The sequence below is a fragment of the Phalaenopsis equestris genome, unplaced genomic scaffold (assembly GCF_001263595.1).
Source record: "Phalaenopsis equestris unplaced genomic scaffold, ASM126359v1 Scaffold000224, whole genome shotgun sequence".
NCBI lineage: Eukaryota > Viridiplantae > Streptophyta > Magnoliopsida > Asparagales > Orchidaceae > Phalaenopsis > Phalaenopsis equestris.
In genome coordinates, this window is record NW_018164666.1 from 5,033,601 (window position 1) to 5,058,094 (window position 24,494).

The 24,494-nt window shown below is 33.9% G+C and overlaps 2 protein-coding genes across 4 annotated transcripts in view; one reads left to right on the forward strand and one right to left on the reverse strand.

The window, feature by feature from the left end:
• Nucleotides 1-434: 434 nt before the first annotated feature.
• LOC110023549 lies at nucleotides 435-7,220 on the forward strand. The gene is made up of 2 exons (XM_020723025.1): nucleotides 435-974; nucleotides 6,783-7,220. The coding sequence occupies exons 1-2, from the start codon at nucleotides 533-535 to the stop codon at nucleotides 6,860-6,862; spliced, it is 522 nt and encodes a 173-aa protein (XP_020578684.1). The 5' UTR covers nucleotides 435-532; the 3' UTR covers nucleotides 6,863-7,220.
• Nucleotides 7,221-7,720: 500 nt separating this feature from the next.
• The window catches only part of LOC110023353 (E3 ubiquitin-protein ligase MARCH1), a 33,098-nt gene continuing 16,324 nt past the window's right edge, over nucleotides 7,721-24,494 (reverse strand). The window contains exons 2-8 of one of the 3 annotated variants that reach the window (XM_020722729.1): nucleotides 22,212-22,405; nucleotides 21,985-22,070; nucleotides 21,761-21,907; nucleotides 21,267-21,369; nucleotides 14,794-14,906; nucleotides 9,208-9,325; nucleotides 7,721-8,056 (exon numbers count right to left, since the gene is read on the reverse strand). In XM_020722729.1, the coding sequence (XP_020578388.1) occupies nucleotides 9,233-9,325; nucleotides 14,794-14,906; nucleotides 21,267-21,369; nucleotides 21,761-21,907; nucleotides 21,985-22,070; nucleotides 22,212-22,405 (736 nt within the window). In that variant the 3' untranslated portion in view covers nucleotides 7,721-8,056; nucleotides 9,208-9,232. Of the gene's footprint in view, nucleotides 8,107-9,207; nucleotides 9,326-14,793; nucleotides 14,907-21,266; nucleotides 21,370-21,760; nucleotides 21,908-21,984; nucleotides 22,071-22,211; nucleotides 22,502-24,494 lie in introns of all 3 variants that reach the window. The other 2 variants (XM_020722728.1, XM_020722730.1) reach the window with 2 other exon arrangements.

The following is a 24,494-nucleotide window of genomic DNA, read 5'->3' on the forward strand; positions in this document are numbered from 1 at the left end:
CAACGAGAATCTAAGGGAAGATTGTGAAGCTCCATTGCATTTCTAATTCTTGGTCCATATTGAGGTATACCTCAAAGGCATCTGTGGGACAATTAATGATGATGATAAATCAAAGTCCTTACTCATGTTTGATTTGTTTGACCGGGCTCGATCAACCTAAACCAAATCATTCTTTTTATCCTTCTAGCTCGGTTAGCATTTGCTCTCGGCTCGGATGGTTGCATCTGGTTAGATAAGTGGAGCCTCTTGATTTCCTTTCGGTGGACCCTTCTTTGATATTATTTCTTCCTTCTGAAATATTGAATCTCCTTACAAGCTATATAGGCATATTCTCGAATGAATAAGGTTATGAAATCAAAATTTTTTAAATATAAATATTAAATTTGTAAATAAATAAGGGGTATCATTTATCTTCATATATTTTACTTCTACGGTCAGCTTCTCCAACCTTCCACTCTATTTCGTCGACGGCTCCAACTATAAAACCCTTTACTCTCTCTCTACTCTCCATTCTCTCCATCTCCCTCTCGATATGGCTCGACCTTTATCCCAAGCCCTACTTCGCAATACCCGATCAGTGCCCTGTGACCGCTCGGCCTTCGGCCACCTCCTCCGCAGCATCGCTTACTCACCTTCGTCTCGCCGCGTCGGTATCCGCCGCCACTCGGACCAGCCGAAGGCCGGCCAACTGATAGAGATCGATCTAAGCCAGGGAACAGATGCCTCCAACGTAGATGTAGAGATACCAACCACGCGTAGGCTGGAAGAGGCCATCGAGGTATTCTTCGTCCATAAATCTGCTCCCATATGGCTACCCTTCGCTCCGGGCTCTTCTTACTGGATACCGCCGAGATCTCGAAGTCAAGGCTTTGTTCCGGGGATTTTTGGTAGATTGGAGGAGTCGCTGACGAAGGAGGAGGTGCTTTCTCACAGCTCCCGTCGAGGGTGGCCGTCGTTATCGTACTTCGTGGATGGTAAGATACAGGAGACTTTCGCTGATAGTTTGATTGGTTTTAGGTTTATGATGTAGCATAGAAGATATCGAATGGAGGTTAGTTCATGCGGTGATAATCAGTTTTGACCCGTTGTCGAGTTGTCATTTGGTTGCTTGTGGCGAGGTTTTTCAGATTCTTCATTCCACTTTATTAATTTATTGATTGATGTAGAATTAAGTAGTGTTTCGAAATTATTTTTATTTGATTTTTTGTTGATTTGAAGAAAATATATGATCTAGTACGATGAAGATTGATTTGGTGTCCATCAAAGGGAAAAGTGTGAAAAATATATTGTGTTGTTAAGGATTTTAATGATATAACACTGATTAGAATTGAAAGTTGTAGTGAAGTGACAAAGTGTTTACAATTTTAATAGAAATATATCATAACATATTTCTAGCTGGATTGATATTTGTTGATTTGATTGGAAAGTTATAACAATGGAGAATATTTATAGAAGATAATGCACTTGAGATTATTTGAACTAGGATTGAATCTATTATGTAGAATTTAAGTGATTGTATTATCAATAATTATCTGTTAGTATTATTCGAAGAAAATAAAATGATGACTAAGTGCTATTGTTTAAAATATCTTGGATCTATAATATTGCATAGTGGAGATATATCTTTTAGAGTTTAGATTATGTGGTTATAATTAAAAAATTTATATTTCAGCAGCATTATACAATAATGGGATATTAGAGAGACTTGAAAGATAAATTTACCAAATTACTATTAGGCCGGCTATGTTGCATGGATTATGTTGTCATAATGTAAGAAGATCATTGATGCTACAATTTAAAAAGTGCACTCTAGAGTGTAATGAAATTCACTTCAAAGCGAACAGGGTATCAGAATGCTTTAAAGAATAAACATTAAAGTATTCATATTAAACATAAACTTTTTGATGTAAATCATACTCTTCATGATTTGCTTTGACTTATGTAAATTCACTTTCTTGTTTTTGATTTGTTATAAAATTGCTACATTTACTTTTCATCAACATTTTTCTAGTTTTTGTCTGCCAAAACTATTGCTAATAAATACATTCAATTCTCATTTATTTTTTTCATTAGTTTTGTTCACCATGCAGTCCATGTCTGGCAAACCATCTCATTCGTGTTTTGCAGCTAATTTATAAAGTGTATGAGCGAAACGGTGAATAAAAATATCAATTTTACTTTGAAACAAAATCAGATATTTTGTTTAATATCTTTAGTTTTTTTGTTTATGTGAAGTTTCACACAGTTGACTCCTATTTTAAATTTCACTCGCACACTTGTCTGAATGGTATACCTGATGATATTGTTTGTTTTTTTGGCAACTTACTAAATAGAACCTATCTTTAATTTTGTTGCCAACTTTTCATCAGCGATATGGGTACATTGTGAACAAACCAAGGTTTGAAAAGGCGAAATCAAGAATTGAGGCATTTATTTTATCAAGGTAAGATATAAATCTCAAACTAAAAAAATATATATAGTTAAAGAAGATTCATAAACATGGCATACGCTAGCAACGAATAGTTCAAAAGAAAATTAAAAGCCAAAATCATAAAAGAAGACAAAAGAAAACTAATGATAATGAAAGGGAAAAAAAGATGAAAATATAATAAACATAATTAAAAAAAATGAAAAAAAAACTATTGAAAAGAAAACTAAAAAGTTAAATTAAGAAACATGGAAAAAATATGTTAAAAAGAAAAAAAGAAGTAGATAATAGAAAATTAAAAAAAATATATAAATTTGGTTAAAAAATTAAAAGAAAAATAATTAAAAACTAAAAAACTTAAAAGCAGCAATCTCAAAACCATTCTAAACTTTAATCGCTTTTATATTTAACTTTAGAGTGTATATTTTTAAGTAAATGTTAATTTGATATGTTTAACTTATGCATGTTTGAGGCATATAGTCTCTCAGGGCATACGGCCCAAACCTAATAATCTCCCAGGCCAAACGCCCAAACCAAAAAAAAAAAAAAAAAAAACCTAACCCTTACTGATGCCAGAAAATTGTAAGGTGGGCACCTCACATCCCTTTTAAACATGGGAACAAACTTTTTTCCTTTTTATCATCAATTTGAAATTTTAAGTTCTTAGCTGTTTTGTATATTTGGTTTGATTCTCATAATGATTTTTTGTTTTCTTTATATTTTGATTGATCTGTCATTCCCACTTAAGTGTTTGAACTTATTTATGCAATGAGTAAATTTCAAAATCTTCAGCATAGTTACCCAATTACCTTTGAGTTGAGGCGATAGTACTCTCCATCAATAATTCAAATGCCTTACCGATACAAATTTACACACGTGTTTAACTAGATTGAAACTGAAGTATATTTAGATTGAGCTGTCGTTACCACTTAAGTGGCTTCTTTTCTTTTGATAAGTAGTTCTTCGTGTAGGAATTGAAATTGGGAAATTCCCACCTGGAAGTTTCACCATTCTACAATTTCATGAGCACATGAAGCGTGGAATAGCTTGTCTAACTATGAGATGGTGTTTTTATCCAAAATATAATTAGCTTTACATCTTGTTTTTCGGAAGGTTTAAAGCATGTTTAACCTGCTGCTGATTTTTGGGAAGATGGATGTGCTGGAAAGGACTGTTTGTAGTCTTAATGTTTTACTTCTCAACCTTTACTTCTCAGAAATTACAATGTTTTATTTATCATGTTTTCCTTCCAATCTTGCCGGGGTGTTTTTAGCTGATTTTCATTTAACAACCTTCTTTATAACAGGAAAATAAATACATCATGGAAATGATATGGATATAATACTCATCTAGATTTCCGATTGACTGAAAACCTATAAGTAGGCTCTCAAGCATAACATGTGGGGTCTGAAAATTCACGACCGCTTTCCCGAGAAAACTCTTTGCATTTATTTTTTATTTTATTTGGAGAGAATTTCGGAGGGTTAAATTTTCAGAAGACTAATTTGATTGTAGATAAGACATTATCCAGAGATTTCATCCTCATTTTGCGAGGATTTTTTGATTTGAGGTTCGAGGTTTCCCATAAGCACAAGCCCCTATGATTAATTACTCATTCCGATAACAGGAGAGTAATTTTGATTAAGGCTAGTCATTAAAAATAGAAAATTGAACATATAATAACAACAGGCATATGATTTAAATTGCAAAATTTATCACTTGAAGCTTGAAGCCGATAGTGGGGGAATGAAGACGAAACCCGATCAAGATCACATTTTTCTATCATCTCTGGTCGTTATGGTCCCTGATTTACTTAGTAAGAGAAGATAGTCGCACAACCTGATAAAAGAATTCTTGTCAACAGTCATGAGTTGCATCGTTCAAGATTTCTTTGTAGATCTGAAGTGAATATTTGTCTAAACAGACAAATTTTAGTTGACCTTAGCTAACAGAAGACTTTATATCAATCAATTGCATCTTTATGATTCACAATTCAAAGGGTAGAAAAATATTGGGAAGCCATAACGATAATATAATGGTGCCCTTTAGTGACAACCACTTGGTCAGAGGGCTCTAGTTGTAACCGCTATTTTGTGGTTTCATTTGGCGGCACAACCACATAGATAGAGGACTCGGTCATGTCCTTACTGGCGTGCAGTTGTTTTGATTGTGAATATATTGATACATTTGATATGATGTTTGCTCTTTGTGAATTGAAGTCAATCATAAGTTTTCACCTTGACAAACTATTGCAGAAGGTGGATATAATTTGCTTTTTAGCTTTTAGTGATTTCTTTTAACTTGAGTATTTTAGTTGACTACTTAAAAATTTTGATTTAAAAGATTGACCCCGTACGGTTGAAATCTTATATCAACACAACTATCATTGGTGATTCAAACATTTTAGTGTTTTTATATTTGAAGGGTGACATTTACTTTTGTTAGTTTAAGCTTTTCAAAGTAGAAGTCCTTTCGATTCCTATCCTTAGGATCCGACTAGGTGATTTGGATTTGTAAATTTTTATATTTAGTATTTGAACATTTATTTGTGCTTATTAGACTTCTCAATTGTAGTCTTTACGGGGAGGATGCTCGGATTAGTCAAGTGGGACTTACAACTATGTCCCATAGATGAGGCGGCCTGATTAGCCCACGGAACATTCTCGAACCCTATATTTGAGCATCTAATATGTTGGTTGAAGCACATACTGGCATTTGACTTTATATGTTAGCATACTTTCAAAGATTTTGCATCATTTGAGTGACTTGGATGCTAATTTAAAATATGTATTTGAGAGACAATTCATTTCATAAAGAAACATGTGCAGCAATTTGAAATCATGCATAGTGATTTATTTGGAGTAATCAAATTTTAACTCATGCAAGTTCTAAAATACTTTCATGGATCTCCAAATATTGCATTCCATATTTGCTTTAGAAAGTATTCCTGAAATTTATATACCTTGCAAGTACTCAAAATTTGAAATATTTCCAAAGATGTTTTTGCATTTACATAAATTCATTTGAAGTTTTAAAATGATCGCCTTTTGTTTGATTTGAAGTTTTAAAATGATCGCCTTTTGTTTGCTAGCACAAATTGCAAATTTGTTGGCGATTTTTAATTTCAAAATTTAAGAATACTTCATATTTGAATCATGCTTCGCACCTTGATGCCTAAGTTTGAATAACTCAAATTCAAAATATTTTTAAGTCTTCTGAGCTCAAATTTTAAGTCGGACTTTTAATATTTTTAAGCCGTGAAATTGTATGTTTTAAAAGCCATAATTTAAAATTTTTTTAAAACCTAAAGAGCTTAAATATTTAAAAAACCCAGATCCTCGACATTTAAACCGTAAAACCTAAATTTTTGAAAACTATACATTACAATTTATTTTAAAATTTAGACGAGGGATGTTTTATTTTATTTTAAAAAGTCCAAAATTCCAAATATTTTAAAACAATTAAAGTCCAAATCGCCAACAATTAAAGGCCAAAATTCCAAATATTTTTAAGCTCTGCTTTATCTTAGCAAAATACCATTTGACAGTTAGTTTCAGAGGTTTGTTCCTCACAATCTTTTGTGAGAGAGAAAAGAGGGAGGGAGGGAGGGAGCATTACAAGAGGCTTGTTTCTGTTTACTTTTGTGTGAGTGAGAGAGAGAGAGAGAGGAGCATCCAGTGTAGTTTGTTTCTGAGTAGGGTGTCCAAAAATAGAAATGTTATGTTTTCTAAATCTTAGAGGAAATTATGTAAAGATCACTTTTTTGTGAGAGAAAGGAGGAGGGAGGGAGGGAGAGAGGATTAAAAGAGGCTTGTTTCTGACTACTTGTGTGTGAGTGAGAGAGAGAGAGAGAAGCATCCAATGTAGTTTGTTTCTGAGTAGGGTGTCCGAAAATATAAGTGTTATGTTTTCTAAATCTGTAGAGGAAATTATGTAAATATCACTTTTTTTTTTTTCATTCAAATGAACTCGCAGATCAGAACATTCTTAACATACTTTATGGCCTTTAATAATGTTTATTATTCATATTCAGTGGCTCGATAAGTTCATGTTCTACTGGAAAGTTTACTGAATGGAGCTGAATAGAGCTCCATTTTATTTATGTGTGGTTGTTCAGTTCGCCATTTCTTACATCATTTGAACGAAGGAGGGATGGAGGGAGAAAGCTTGCATACTTTTCTAGAGCTTGCTTTGCATGTCGTATGTGTAAAAATTGAAGCTTAGGTGTTAGATATGTAAATACACAAGAGCTTAAGGTATGGTATGTAAATCTTACTATAATATATTGTTTGAGATAAGGTTATAATACGCATACATTCAACTTTGAAAATTTTAATTATTTTTCATCATATAGGTGTGATGCCTAAACATCATTCAACGAAGATATTGACCAAAACTGCAGGCGGACCTGAAGCTCAATCCGATGAGGACTAATGGCCAAGCAATAACATCTTTCGAATAAGAGACAGAATCTCAGTGAGGTGTGGGGCCCTTTTTCTGAATTTTTTTTTTATAAATATATTTCTCAGTTAAATCTTGTACTTAGTTACATGTACAGTATCTGTTGTTACAGTATTGTTCAATCTGCAATTCTATTATTGAAAACATGCTTCTTTCACGGAAAATGCTTTAACTGCTGCTCTCTGTAACAGCTTGAGATCAGACTTTTATATCTTGGTTGACTCGAAAACATTTTATTAGCCAGTTTATTAGCTTGTAAGCTGCCTCTTTTTCTCTAGGGGGCTGTTTAGTGACGGATTTAATTATTTGCCTACATAAACTTTCATATTTGCATACAGAAAACTCAAATTATTGATATCATATAAAAAATATCATTATCACGAACCTTTTAAAATTATGGCATAACATTTGTGTGGAATCTCTCTCTCTCTCTCTCTCTCTCTCTCTCTATATATATATATATATATATATATATATATTATTTAAAAGGAATGGCCATAAGTTATCATACAAGCCTGCAATCACCCTTAATGGGTCTAACAATTCAAATACCACCACTTTAAGGTCAATTGTGATAGAGGGGATTCAAACTTCCGACCTGAGGGGTCATATTCCATGAATGCCAAACAACAAACCGAGGTATACATATACATATCAACTTTTATCATTACGAAAGCATTTATATTAACTAGAAAGCAATTTGTCAGTTTACAGTGAAATCAAGACCAATTTAACCCAAAAAAAAAAAAAAAAAAATGGAGCTTAATTGCTCAACTTCACTCAAGCAACTTAACAAGCAATGGTTTTTTTTTTTAGTTGTGAACTGAGCAGCAGTTTAATGCCGATCAAGAAAAAAATACGCATGCTACACGCCAACTCAGATCATAACTACAAATTGAAACTGTAAATTGCAATTTTAACAACCTCCGTAAGACCCCTTTTTTAAATGTAAAGTTTATAAAAAAAAAATTTACATCTGGTAGAGTGCGATAATCTAAAATAATTATTCTTCCCCAAAGAATAAAAAGCATCATTGCTATAAAAAAATTCAAAAATATCAAAAAAAAAAAAAATTCCTCTATTTTTTCTTCAACCGCAGCTACTCTTCACATTTCAATCTTCACAATCTTGTAGATTTCCAGCAACTTGCTGACTAGCTCCTGAAATCTTTTGCAACCATGTAATTAGATGCGCAGTAAATCACCAAAAGTTAAGGTCTGAAATGAAAAAACCTCCTGTCAGTAATTCTCTATAATTTATAATAATAAAGCATGAATTATAGATAAACTTTAAGGTTCTTATAAATGGTTTGATTAAATATAATCTCTAACATAAGAAAAACCTTATAAATAAATGTACCACATCAGCCAGCCAGTTTTTCTTTGAAAAAAATTCTTTTTTTTTAAATTCAAAATGTTTCAAAAATATAAATCCCATTGTTTATTGATTAAATGTCACCATTGAAAATGAAAGTAACATTAGTAGATATGGAAGTGAATTAATTTAGGAAGGCAATCAGTGGTTCACTGCACTTGACAATGCAAGCCTGGCAATCACTGGTATTATTTTTTTTTTTTAATTATTGTTTGGCGCATTTACATACATAACAACAAATTGCCATGTGTTCGCACATCTAGCATCTAAACTTTACTTTCTACATTTACACCAACGAAATCTTTCATAGCACATAAAAAATACCACCATTTTAACTTTTATAAAAAGTGCATGAGTAAGGCAGCATGCATGTAAAAATTGAGTGACGGATATGTAAATGCATCGGAATTGAACGGGTAGTGCGTAAATCTTCCTTACTTTTTTTTTGAAGTGACCGTGCACAAAAGATGAGACAAAAGCAAGTTGGTTATGCTAGTGATCCAAAGTTTTCAGCTTTTCCACCATAAACCAACTAGCTCATTGAAGCGATGGGACTAAATTGGAGAAACATGAAAATTGGGCAGATAACTTGCATTCCAATCAGTCCAATCAAAGTATATTATGATTGAAAAATTAACACAACTTAATTATCAAACCTAAACAGATTCATCTGAAAGGGATCCATATAAACAGACATATGAAAAAAAGAAAAAAAAAGGAATTTACTTATCTCACACCCAAACTTTAATTTTTACATGATACGCACCCTAACCTATGTATAAAAAGGTGGATTACACTATTTCCACTTTTACATATATGCGAAAAGGTGCTTAGCATGTAAAAATCAAAGTTTGGGTGTGGGTTAAGTAAATGCATAAGAATTGGGTGCTATGTAGGTGCTATGTATGTAAATTCCCCCCCCAAAAAAAAAAAGCTAAACTTACCAAGGAGAGCCGGAAAAACTTCATTTCAATATAGTCCCATAATTCTCAACTCCATAAGATCACCGGGATCAAGCTCTGGAGGATCCTTGTCTTCATCTCGGTTTTGTACCACATATTCCTGACCATTGACAAGAATATCAGGAAGCGTTATTTTCAGATGTTTTTTAATTAAGGTGGCTACATTAATACAAAAACAGGCACAGCTCATAGATAAAAAAGAAAACAGCACAGTAGTTCCTGAGAAATGATTTTCCCATAAAATAAGACTAGTTATATCATTTGGATTGCTTTGAAGGCCTTAACGCGCTAAAAACTAAATGATTCATTCATGGTCCAGAAGAAGCATCTTATTTTACGTTAGGATGAGCTCGAAGTCATTGTTTTCACTTTGAAAAGATTGACAAATAACCGAAAGCTTGCACTTCCGAGATTCTTTCCTCTGACGAGCAATACTATATTTTTTCTGCTAATTATTAAATGCCAAAATTAGTGGAGGAATTAGGCTTTGAAAAAAAGCTCTGATGAAACCAAAAGTTTTCTAAAATAAACCTCAATTAGAAGTTAAAGAGCTAACATGAAGAGACTAAGAATGAGAAAAGCATCATGGTCCCAGAGTTTATAAGTGTCAATCTAGTCCCCAAGTTTTTTTAGTATGGGTTGAATGAATCCCCAATGTGGACTATTTCAGCTCTCGTTAAAACATTGCGGGGGCTAATTTAGAATTTTTATTTACCTGAGACTAAAATGAACCATTATAATTACTATTTTTGACACTTTACTCAACAAAAAAATACAAATAACTGAGAACAACCTATAAAGAAAAATTTCAGAAAAAAATATTTTCATCTAACCGTCATTTCTTCAATACATCAAAATCATCAATTATTGCTTTTACATTAAAACTCCATTGATAATTAATCTTAAATATGATTGATATTAAATTATAATTATAAATTTAAGTTGAGCGACAATTATCAACATAGTATATAATATTAAGCAATCTACTCTAAATATTAGGGTAGCTAGTCAGTTACCCCTTGGTTGCACCACTGAACAAAATTTTGACATCATGTAGTGGGACCTCAACTCCATGCCATTTCTTAAAACATAATATATAATATTAAGTAATTTACTCTACATCTGAGACTAATAGACCTTGATCCATCTGACAATCCGCCAGGTCAAAAAATGTAAAAAGGTGGAGAAAATCGTATCCTCTTATTTTTCAAAGATCAAATTACAACTCTCCTCCTTAGCTAGGGCATCATTAATTACAACAATTGCAACTTTTCAAAGAAAAATAACTCAAAAAAGAAAGAAATATGACATAATAAGAATGGAATAAAAGAAAATAAAAATAAAACAGGGAACTCACAATTCTACACTCCCCTTCATACCAAGTCATAGATATTGTAAAAACCCAACATGAAATTCAAATAAGTATAGCTGCCTGGAGGTAGAGAATTAGTGAAGACATCAACGATTCGAAGATAAGTTAGAATGTAGATTAAATAAATAAAACCTCCATTGACCATTTTAGAGGTAAAATATCTATCAATCTCAATCAGGATTCTATGCAATACTAATTACAATTTGGCTATCACAAAACATCTTTATGGAATTGACAGTGGAGTACCCAGCTCAAAACCTTTGGATCCACATTCCTTTACAAATTCCCAAAAGCTTATGTCTGATACTTAGATTTTGTACTGTTTCTAGAGACCACTACTTGTATCTTGCTTCTCCAAGTAACAAGGTTTCCCCAAACATACGAATAATACCCAAAAGCGGATCTTCAGTCTGTGGGTTTTCCTGGCCAACTAGCATCAGTATAAACCTCTACCTCCTTGATGTCTGATTTCTTAAACAATAACTCTCTGTCAAGGTGTTCTTAAGAAGCCTCAATATTATGTAAAACATCTCCAAATATTCTTTATTAGGACTATTCATATGTTAACTCACAATGTCGATAGAGTAACTAATATCAAGTCTAGTTATAGATAAATAAGCTTACCTATCAATCTCTGGTATCTACACTTTTCCATTCGTGTCTTTTTCCCCCTGAATGTAACTTTTTGTTGAGATCCATAGGAGTCTCAGCATGTTTGTACCCCGACATTCTTATCACTTAGTAGGTCGATGATATACTTTCTTTTGGATATCACATTAACCATTTTTGACCTGGCCGCTATCATGCCCAGTAAGTATCCCATCGCTTCTAGATACTTAATTTCAAACTCAGTGGCAAGAACCCCTTAATCTTTCAAATCTCCTTTTCATCATCACCTATCGAGATCATGTCATCTAAATAGACAATGAGAATAACATTCTTACCCTCTGTGTGCTTTTTGAAAAATGTATAATCCATCTGGTATTGAATGTAACCATTAGATTTCATAGTCTTCGCAAACTTGTCAAATCAAGCCCTTGGAGATTGTTTGATGTCATAAAGAGAATTTCTTAGTTTACAAGCCCGATGTTTGTTTGAGTCATTTTCCAGTCATAGTGGGATTTTCATATACAATTCTTCCTCAATTTTTTCATTCACAAATACATTCTTGATATCAAGTTGAAGTAGTTCCAAGTCTTTGTTCGCTATCAAGAAAAAAAAAATTTTCTTACAGTGTTTAATTTAGTCACTGGAACAAAGGCCTCTTGAAAGTCTATCCCATAAAACCGAGCGAAACCTTTGGCCACCAACCTAACCTTGAACCTTTTGATGCTCTCCTTTGCTTTCTACTTGACATTGAACACCCTTTTGCATCTAACAAGTCTTTTAACTGAAGGAAGCTTAGTAAAGGTCAAGAGTTTAGATCTCCTCTTCAACTTTTTTTCATTATGGATTTTGAAGTGCTTCATAAACCGACTTGAGTATCTGCACACTATCAAAGTATAGATACAAATGCTTTAAAAGTTGATAACTTCTCATATGCAACATACTACTGGATAAGATAATTTGTGCAACTTTTCATGTCTTCTCCACCAGATTCCACCTCCCTTCGAACTTCAGTAATGGGTGAATTCAAGTTTGGTTGTAAACAATCATGTGGTTGCATATTGTCTTTATCATGTTCAGTGGATTTTTTCCTCCTAGTACACAAGAAGTTTCTCATTGTCAATCTCAAGTTGGATGTTCAACTAGTGGAACTTGGGAGGCAGAATAGTTAGAAAGAAATAAAAAGCGTGAGTATCCTAAGTAGTATAGGAGGTGGAATAGATTGTGATGAATAGATTTGTGTGGGTATACAGAGTAGTGTCCCAAGTTTGATATTCACTCAAACTTTCCCCCTGAATATCATATTTGGGCAATAAGATTGGTTTTAAAAGAAATTAACATACATAAAGTTATAATATTTTTTGTAGGATGAGAAGATTGACATGAAGGTAATTTCTATCATAATATCAAGAAGGGCTTTGAATTCAAGAACTTTGCTTGACATTCTATTAATGAGATATGTGGCGGTCAACACGGCATCACCCCAAAAACTTTTGGGATATTTTGAGAAAGAGTTATGGACCTAGATACTTCTAGGAGATGTATATTCTTACTATCATCTATCTTATTTTGTCATGAAGTTTTAACACAAAAACTCACATGTATGATATTATTCTTTGCAAGGTAGAGTCCAATGAAAAAAATTTAAGTATTCATTTGCATTATCAATTTTAAAGATTTGAATTTGCACTGGAACCGGGTGAAAATCATATTATGGAAGGACTGGAAGATATGTGTCGTTTCAGAATTTTTTTTATGAGGAATATCCGACTAGTTCTAGTGTGATCATTAATAAATGAGACAAACCATCTGACTCTATTAATTGTTTTCAATTTCAATGATCTCCAAATATCACTATAGATGAAAGGGAAAAGCTGTGAGAATTCATATTGAGATAGAGAGTAGACATGACGAGTATGTTTAACCAATTGATAGGTAAAACTCTTAACCATTTATTAATAAAAAGATGATAATACAACTTTGCAACATAATGAAAATTGGGATGACCTAGACGACAATATCATAATAAAACCTAACTTCCAATATACTCAGACACAATAGACATAGAAACATGAAAAGATGACCGTGAAGACACTTATGTGTTAAGAGAATAGCTTTTTCTTGAGCTTGTATAAAACTTGATTCAATTCAACACTGTCAATCACTTCTCGGAATTCACCACACGAAATTTAAAAGAATTCGAATAAAATTTAGCAACACAATTCAAGTTTGAGTAACCTTACCAATTTAAAGTTGTAATCTAATTGGAGAACATATAGTACATAAGAGAGCTGAATATCTTTTGAGACTTTCACTTTTCATTTTCCAATAATCCTAGAGTGAGATACAAGAGCAAGTCTACCAAATTTTGAGTTAGTGAGAGCATGAATATCTCCATTTATGTGATCAGAAGCATTTGAATCTATTATCCAAGTTTGAAATCTTTCATTGTTAGTGAGATAGAAGGAGGTCATGATACTTTGGTGTATAATCAAATGAGTTAGCCGCTCAATTATGCTCAAAAGAAGTTTCTTGAGCACCTCTAGAGTAGAGTTAGACATTTTCATTCCGTACTTTGCATTGATCCTATGCATATTTAGGGTTGAAAAAACTTCGTGTCTGATGTGTTGCTTGGCTGAGTGACGAAAAACTGGAAAAAACAGCTCCTTTGTTTGTTCGAAAAGGTCCGGTGGGGTAGCTGAAAGGAGGTTATGCATGCTAGCTAGTGGCAGTCTGTAGGGAAGAAAGTTCCTGTCGGGTGCAACTGCAAGGAAAGGAAGATCTACGTTCATACGGAGACACCTGTAGAGAACTGAAATCCTATAGGGAGATGTTTGCAAGATGCTTGCAGAGAGAATTTAAGAGGGATAGGAGAGTCGTCGAATGAGGACCGCCATAAGATTCAAACAAAGCCTAAAGATGCTTCAGACTAAGTAAACGACTAACTAGAAGAGTGGTCTAAGCATTCAAGCGATCTAGAAAAGCGGACGACACAAACGAGTGATTCCGACAAGTGGACGATGTGGTTGAACGATCCTAACAAGACAACGACGTGGTCGAGCGATCCCAATGAGCGAATGACATGGTCAAGCTATCTCCATAAGCGGACGACATGGTAGAGCAATCCAGAAGAGCGAACTATGCAGTCAAACAATCCTGGTGAGCGGATGAAGCGCTCGAGTGATCCAAACTAAGCCAAAGTCGGATGATGAACACTGCCCTACTCTCGTTGAAGCCGAACTCGATGCTTTGATATCATATAGAAATGCACAAAAAATTGTACTCCCTTATTTCTCAAAAATCAAATTACAACTCTCCTCCTTATATTATAAGGAATGCCTAGGGCATGATTAATTACAATAATTACAACTTATTAAAAAAATATAATTCAAGGAAGAAGGAAATATGACATAATAAGAAGGGAATAAAAGAGAATAATACTAAAATAGAAAACCAAATTCCCACAAAAGTTAATCCAAATCAAATTTGGAACATGGTTGACATGATCAGAACTGACCATTGATAGGCCTAACTCAGTCACATAAATGGTTAAGATATGCAAAACAAGAACTGCCATAATCATAGTCTACCTTTGTTAGTTCCTGCTTTGCTAGAACATGGTAATGGCGCTCATTGATCCTCTGTCCGCAAATTATGGCTATGAAGAATCCATAAAGCAAACCCACCAAGATAACAGCCAAGGCTAACAAGCAACAGAACATAAAAGGTCAGTTAAAGGCAAAAAAAATAAAGCTGATGACACTTAGGAATTACATCTTTATTTTGTTTAAAAAGTGCATTACTATTAGTAGCATGACATAAATATTTTCCCTAAACCAGGTTGGCACCTGGCAGCATGGCCATTAAATAAAGATAATAAGAAAAAGAATACAAGATAAAAAGTAAACAAGCCATATCTAGCATAAAACTATTCCAATACCTAAGAAAAGGCAACTTGATAAAATAATAAAGGAAGATTCTTTTGTATTTACATATCAAACACCTAAACTTCAATTATTACATACATGAAAAGATTATTTCACTTTTTAAAAGTTAAAATAGTGGTATTTTTCTGTGATATGAAAGATTTGGGTTGTATAATGCAATAATTAAAGTTTAGGTGTTAGATATGTAAATAAATAATAATTGGGCGTTATGCATGAAAAAGCCCAATAATCGTAGGTCGCTAGAGAATATGATGGTGAATGTGATGAACTAAATCATTCCTGCACAGCTGTGCTCGAGTCCTATTTAAATGCATAAAGATGGTTTCTTCTTAATTGCATAAATTATAATTCAAATTCCTCAATATAAACACAAACCTCGCTTCCTCGCCTAACAATTTATGATCTCACAAAACTGACATTATTCACCATTTGCTAGAGATGGCTGAATTCCACAAAGCATTTCAATGAAGGTAAGCGCGCATCTTCAGAATGATTTTAGACGGTTATGTGAGATCATAATTGCTGAAGAATTCATCCTACATAAATCAGTATCGATTTGAGGTCTGAATCATTGTTGACATCAGTAACAGCCATCAACTGCCAAGTTCGAGTGAATCAATTCGGCTTGCCAAAGAACAGCATGATTTGATCAAATTTAATCATGTAAGGATTCCGTATCGATAAACACGTAATATTTAGATGACAACCCATTTGAACCTCTAGAAAGTTATAAAAAAGGCTCATTTTCATTTCGCTTCTTACGTTTTTCCATATGAATTAAAGATCTAATGAAAACTCTGACTTTGACAATCTTGCTTATAAATCCATCAATAGCCATTTTACACATCACAATAGCAGCAATTATGTTATGCAGTGATTTCGCACGTCCTACCATAACACAATTCTATTATGTCAACAACAGACATAGAAGGACCAACATAGGTGCCCTCGATGTCACCATTAATCATTCTAAATGAGATGCAAACTTATAAATTAGTCCCTCCTAACCAATTATGAGAAAACCATTCTGATCAATTATGGAGCTTTACAACTTGAGAAGGCGTATAGATTTTTATCCACTAGGGTTTTCTCATGTTAAAAGCATATTCTCAGGCATGTGTATGTTTGTATTTCGTAAGCTAATATAGTATGGAGTCCTCAGATTTTATAGACTGCAAAAACTCTGCAGCATCAATACATACTATTAAAAAGAAAACGATGCACCAATAAGATGAGCAATAAAATTGATATGAAAGGATAAGAAATAAAAAGGGATAAACTAAAGGTTACATGAGAAGTTGTGGAAAAAGAACTAAGCAAAATAAACTCGACATCACATATAACGTTATATAAAAATGAATTGAGAATGATAATTCATAAAACAATTCATAATAGTTCAGATAAGGTGAATTATAACCACTAGAGAAAATGTCATCAACATGTTTAATGCTTCATTTTCAAATAACATTACAAGAAAATTATAAGTATAAATCTCCATAGAAATTATTAGATTATAATGGCTATCCCGATGTCATTATTACTTATTATTTAATTTTATTACCTGATTATGTATTTCTTTTTGTGTTAGATTATGTTTTATTTTCTTTTCTAATTTTTTTATTATGTTTTTATTACTTTCTATTTGAGTTTAAATACACCTCCTCCTATCAATAAAATTATGCTAATCTATTATAAATCTTAACATAGTATCAGAGCCTAACACAAGATCCAACAGCCCCCGGCCTCCTCTGACGGCTCTTGCAGCTGCCTACTTTTCCTAGCAGTCGGACTCCCTGCAGGCTCAAACTGCCAGCCTCCTCTACAGCACGGCTGGCCTCCCTACAGGCTCAAGTAGCAAGCCTACTTGAAGCATCGCCGATCTGCCCAGAGTGGTATCCCCTGCTCCTTCTTCGGGGGATCTACAGGAAAAGCTTCTGCCCGCTGATTTGCTTTTGTCGTTGATCTGCAAAAAAGAGCTTCTGCTTGTTGATTTACTTCTGTCACTGATCTGCAGGAAGGGTTCCTGCTACCTACAATTCCTGCTAGTGTATCTGATTCTCGTGTTTCTACCAAAATTCATCAATGGCTCACAACAATATATCATTTGGCTCTGTTGGAACTATGGTTGATTCTTTCAATGAATCACCTTCAGAAGGTGTTGTTGACTCAACTGGAGGATCGACTCCAAACCCTACTCTCGTGCAAATCAAAGGACCGGAAGGCAACACGAATTTTTTTATCACAACTCATAAGTTGAACGACAGTAACTTCCTCCAATGTTCTCAAGTGGTCTGTATGTTAATCAAAGAATGTAGGAAGTTCAGTCACATCACAGGTATGATTCGTGAGCCTCCAAAGACCGACTCGACATATGAAACTTGGGAAGTGGAGAACTCTATGGTCAAGTCATGGCTGATCAACTCCATGGAAATGTCGTTTAGGTCATCCTAATTTTTAATATCTGAAAATTTTGTATCACATGATGTTTTCTAGTAAAAATCTCTATAATTTCAATTGTGAGACATGTCAAATAGCCAAACATCACCAGGTTCATTATCCACCTCACCTTTACACACCTTCCGCTCCTTTTTACCTCATTCACATTGACATATGGGGACCTTCTTGCACTCCCAGCTGCACTAATAAAGTGATTTTTGACCTTAATTGATGGTCACACTCGAATGATGCGGGTCTACATTTTAAAAGACAAATCAGAAGTTACTGAGACATTCCAAAATTTCTACACCTTTGTCTTAACCCAATTCAAAACTCTTATTCTGGTCCTTCGAAACAACAATGGTCGTGGGTTTTTTAACTCTATTTTGAGTGATTTTTTGGTGAGTAAAGACATCCTCCACCATAATTCTTGCACGAGCATCCAACAAAATGGGGTAGCCGAAAGGAAAAATCGTCACCTCCTCGATGTTATTCGCTTCATTATGTTCCAATCCAATTTCTCAAAATATTTTTGGAACGATGTCATTCTAATTGTCACTTATCTCATAAAGAGAGTCCCTTCTAAAATTCACAAGTTTCAAACCCCCTTAGTCGTCTTAATGTCATGCTTCTATGCCAATCAGATCTCCTCCACTTTAGATCCCAAAATTTTTGGTTGCACTACCTTTGTTCGGAACACTGCCCCTACGCAGAGTAAACTTGATCCCAAATCTATAAAATATATTTTCCTAGATTACCCCACAACTCAAAAGGGGTATCGATGCATTGATCCAACCACAAATAGAATCTATGTGAGTGTTGATGTCTCCTTCTTTGAAAATGTTCTATATTTCTCTAGGGCAGCCTTTAGTGAGGGGAGTTTGAGTTTCCCGACACTCCAATTGTCCCCATTGTTCCTACTCTTATGGAAGTTTTTGCATTTTCTCATTGCACCATCTCCTAATCCCATTGTCCGTGTTTACACTCGACACACAATTCCCAATGTTCCAACTCAGGAGTCTGCTGCCTCCTTATAGATCTTGATTCCACCTTGTGCGATATCCTCAGTACAACCTCTCCTCTGAATGAGGAGGTGAGTTCTCCAAGTAAGGTAAGCAATCGAACATGCTCCCTCTATTCTATGACAAAATGTGTCTTTCCACAATTTATCGCCAACCTACAGAGCATTTGCTACTACCCAGACAAACCATCAGATCCCTGCTACTATTGATGTTGCTCTTGTTGATCCAGCCTGAAAAATGGCAGTAATGGAGGAGATAAATGCCCTTCAGCGGAACCATCTGTGGAATTTCGTGGACCTACTTCGAGGTAAGAAAGTTATAGGGTGTCAATGAATTTTTAACGCAAAGTTCAACTCTGACGGGTCCTTGGAATACAATAAGGCAAGATTGGTTTTCAAAGAATACTCACAGCCTATGGAGTTAATGATGAGGAGACATTTGCTCCAGTGACTAAGTTAAACACTATTCGGGTTTTGTTATCACTTGCAGTGAAATGTATTGGTTTTTATTCCAACTAGATGTTAAGAATACATTCTTGAATGATGAGCTGACAGAAGCGTGTACAGGTCTCTTCCTCCGGGTTTTAATTCTACCACCTCCAGAAAACAAGTGTACAGGCTAAGAAAGTCTCTTTATGGTTTCACAAATTCACAAAGGTAATTATGTGTCATGGTTTTACTCAAGCTCAATCAGACCACACCCTTTTCTTACGGCACTCCTCCAATAGCTAGGTAGCTATCCTTATTGTCTATGTTGACGACATCATTCTTACAGGTAACGATCTCTCGGCATTTGAGTCCTTATAAGTCATTCTTGCTTCATCTTTCGAGATGAAGGATTTGAGATCTTTTCGATACTTCTTAGGCATGGAAGTGACTCAATTTTCTTGAGAAATTTATTTGTCTCAACGCAAATATGTGATTGATCTCTAAACTGAGAACAACCTTCTTCTGTGCAAACATGTTGTTCCTATAGATCCTAATAAAAAATTATCTAACATTCTCAATGTTGTAACTGTCAACAAAACTCAGTATCAACATCTTATGGAAAAACTCATATGACTGGCTCATACTCGTCCTGACATATGCCACGCAGTTGCAATAGTGAGTCAATTCATGAATGACCCCTACGAGCACCACCTTGAAGCTGCGACTGATTTCTCCACTCCTTAAAAGGTACACCGAGCTCGGGTTTGTTCTTTTACAGTCACACCTCTCAATCTATTGATGCTTATACAGATGTTGATTAGGTTGGACGGCATTCCCCTTGGGGTATTGCTTATTTGTATGGGGCAATCTTGTCACGTGGAAAAACAAAAAATAGTCTGTGATTGCTCGAAGTAATGTTGAAGCTAAATTATGATTCATGTCCTTAGGAATATGTGAAGCTCTTTGGCTATGCATCATATTCCGCTAACTCCGTATGCCAATCTCTGTGCCATTGCATTTATTCTGTGATAATAAGACCGCAATCAACATTGCTCACAATTCGGTTCAACATGATCGTATCAAGCATGTGGAGATTGATAGACACTTCATTAAGAAAAAGATTGAGTTTGAGGAGATTTGCTTCTAAATGTGCCCTCCAATGGTCAACTAGCAGACATTCTCACCAAGGATTTGCCTCACCTTTTATTCAATGATTTCAAGTCCAAGTTGAACATGACTGACATCTATGCTTCAATGTGAGGGGTATTATTAGATTATAACAGCTATCCCTATGTCATTATTACTTATTATTTGATTTTATTCCCTAATTATGTAATTCCTTTTGTGTTTTATTCTGTTTTATTTTCTTTCCAATTTATTTTATTCTATTTTTATTATTTTTCATTATTATGCCTATTATAATTAGGTTTAAATACTCCTATCAATAAAATTATGTTGGCCTATTCCAAATCTCAACATAAAAATAAAAATAAGAGAATAAAATGCAAGAGAAAATAATGAAGCAAGAAAACACAAGCTCATATTGCAAGGACAATAAGCAGAATTTCATCCAGAAACCAGTAAAAATATGTGAAAATTCTAAAGCTCATTAACCTCCTTCAATCTATTGAGGATGAGCTTGGAGGGAAGAAAGAAAGCAGAAAAAAAAATAATATAGATTTCTAAAAAGTTTGCTAAATGGAAACTGCATCCATTTATGGAGAAATGCTTAATTGAATTCAATCAAGAAATAAATCGACATAATTTTCTTAATATATTCAATCACAAAATCAAATGGCATAGCAATGCCTATAATAAATAGAAACCACACATGATATATTGACAAGAAAGGAAGAAACATATGAATTACGATAAAAAATTGTAAATCCCGAGCAAAATCTTTCATTTTGTTGTTTTTTGCTTGGTTTTGAAGGGAAAGATGCTTTGTAGAAAAGAAACACCCACAGTCAGGCAGTTTAAGAAGACTCCACAAATATTGAAAACGAGCAATTTATAGTTACAACGCTAAAGTAATAAATAAAATTAAACAAAAAATAAAACATGGGTGATTTTCTTTCGTATGTGAAAGCACGCACATGCGAAGCACAAATGTACTAAACAAAAACACGTGCATATAGAAACGAGATTTAGCAAAGCCTGTGTGGGACAAAGGGAGAGGTATGAAGAGCTAGAGAAGAAGAAATAGTATAATTAAAGAAGTTAGTCATACTTGCCAAGGTGTAAAACCCATATGGGTGCTCCTCGTAACCAAACATTTCCCTTAGCTCATCGCCATAGAATCTGTAAACTAGCATACCCAGGAAAGCCACAACCTGCTTGTGCCACAACAAAATATTCAGATCCCAAAAAGTATAGAAAATAACACAAAGAAGATATAAATTGCGCATCTTTAAAGGATAATACGAAGATATTGCAAAAAAAGACAACCTTCAGAAGAAAAAAAATATATTTAGAAAGAAATTGGGTAATTTTTGTTGGAAAATATAATTGAGCAGGTTCAGCATGCAAATAACTAGAAATTACATATCTTCACATACTAATAAAGACAACTAGCATACCTGTGGTATTATCACATATCGTAGATATTAAATTTCGAAAACTGGTAAAAAAATATTAGACCCATGTTTTAAATTAATAGCACAGGCCAACACCTAACCATTAAGCTCCAAAAGAACAATAAGAATGCAGACCGATTAACCATACCAGCTGCACAATAACAAAAATGAGTGTGTGGTCCCTCAAAACAAGGAGCTGAAACTTAATTCTCAACCACCAACGATCAGGGGGCACATTTGCACGCAAGATAAACACAGCCCTACACTCTGTACAATGAGAAAATGCAAAACCTTCCTGAAATAAAAAAAAAGTAAGAGAAGTTCATGAACAACTGCATAACATTAACAAAATCTCAATATTTCACTCTTAACCTTGGTCGATCTCCAATTGTCAAGACAGGATCTATGCACATACTTCTGTGTGCCTTTGCAATGACATGGCGCAATCAAATCCTCACCTAAACATGTAGAAACTCTCTTAGTTTTTGTTCAAGTAAACTCTAATGTGCCATAAGTAGCTATACTTTATACTACAATTAATCACTTAAGACAAAATAAATACCATGGAACTTAATATACCAACTATGTTAAGTAAGGACCTCCAGTTTCAAGGCAAATCCGACATTGTTGTTCTGTAAACACCAGACTAGAGATTTCATCAGCTTCAAGATTCTCGCAATCACCATCATCCACAGTTCTTATTTCAGATGAAGACTCGGACTCCTCAGAACTATCCTTGAAGGTTGATCGACACAAAATAGGATCAGATTCTGATGCCTCTGATGATTGAGTTCTACAAGGTACCAACTCCATTACAAAGAACGCCAAATCATATCCAAACATCACCAAAGAGATTAATTATTTCAATCATCAAAAAAATGATATGCCCCTGTAAGATATAGATATAGTTCCCAGTAAAGAACAATACCATAGAAGTGAAGTAAAAGAACGTACATTAACAAAAGAAAAATAAAATGAAATAATTTCAAGTTTATTAAAAATCCATTAAGAATTGAATTTCTCTTGAAAAAATCATAAAAATTAAACTAGCAAAATTAATAGACAATGGTCTTCACTCTGTAGGAACATATTAATCAGAAATGACATTATAGTATACAAATCCCTAATAAAGTCAAATTAAAAAAAATAAGTTTCATTTTAGTCTAGTTATGTAATGATTTTTCAATCAATGTAATGGCAATCATCAAAAGAATTTGAGATATAAAGGATTTCTTCATCAATGTGCCACTCTTAGGTGGATCTTGTTGAGTAAATGAGCCAATTTGGCAGAGCTCTTTTGAGTTAGTACTTTGTTATTTTACTAATATCCACGTTAATCTTTATTGTGATAGTTTTTTATTTATTGCACAAAAAATTTGATGTAAAAAACCTCTGAACGACAGGTCAATAACTAGCCTAGCTATTATAAATTGTTATTTTAGGATGGTTCCTTGCAAATATACCAATAGCATCCACAGCAGAGAGAGTTTCCTAACTATAATAAATTCCATGCCTTTCTATTGTCAATACAATAGCCTCCCAGTAAGCTTTGTGAACTCCCCATGCCTTCAATCTTTTAGCATTTGGTATTAGTACGGTTTCTTGCAATAAAAATACTTGTGAGGAGCATAAAACTAACCATTGCCTCCAATTTTTACCTTTCGCCATTCTCTTTCCAAAATTTATTTGCATAGGCCTCCCTATTTTCTCTTGCTTATATATCCATAGCCACCAAAAAAACAATCTTTTGTTTTCTTGCCAATAAACACAAAATGCGCATCAACGTCATACTCCCCATTATTTCCTTACTTTTTTATTGAAACTTTGGCCAATTGATAATACCAGCAAACTCCAATGCCATCATAAGCTCCACGAAACGTTTTAATCTTCAATTTGAGTTCAAATACACGAGCACCCAAATCATTTTCTATAATTCCTCCACTAAAATAATCAATACAATCAAAATTCAAATATATGTCAATCCCTGTTGTACGTGAACCTCATCAGACCAAAAACAAGATTCAGCTCAACCTAAATCAAGTCAAACTTGAAATAAACTCTTTCCTCGATGGATATAAAGGCCTTCTTTAAGGCAGCTCATCCACAGTTCTTATTTCAGATGAAGACTCAGACCCCTCAGAACTATCATTGAAGGTTGGTCGACACAAAATAGGATCAGATTCTGATGCCTTTGATGACTGATTTCTACAAGGTACCAACTCCATTGCAAACAATGCCAAATCATATCCAAACATCACCAAAGAGACTAATTATGTCAATCATCAAAAAAAAGATATGCCCCTACAAAATATAGATATAGTTCCCAGTAAAACAATACCATAGAGGTGAAGTAAATGAACGTAGATTAACAAAAAAAAAAAAATAATAATTTCAAGTTTATAATAATTTCATTGAGAATTGAATTTCTCTAGGAAAATTCATAAAAATCAAACTAGGAACATTAATAGACAATGGTCTTCACTATGCAGGAACATATTCATCAGAAATGACATTATAGTATACATATCCCTAATAAAATCAAATTAAAAAAAAAATGTTTCATTTCAGTCTAGTTATGTAATGATTTTTCAATCAATGTGATGGCAAACATCAAAAAAATTTGAGGTATAAAGGATTTCTTCATCAATGCGCCACTCTTAGGTGGATCTTGTTGAGTAAATGAGCCAATTTGGCAAGAGCTCTTTTGAGTTAGTAGTTTTTTATTTTACTAATATCGAAGTCAATCTTTATTGTGATAGTGGTTTATTTATTGTACATAAAATTTAATGTAAAAAAACCCCTGCACGACAAGTCAATAACTAGCCTAGCTATCATAAATTGTTATTTTAGGATGGTTTCTTGCAAATATACCAATATCATCA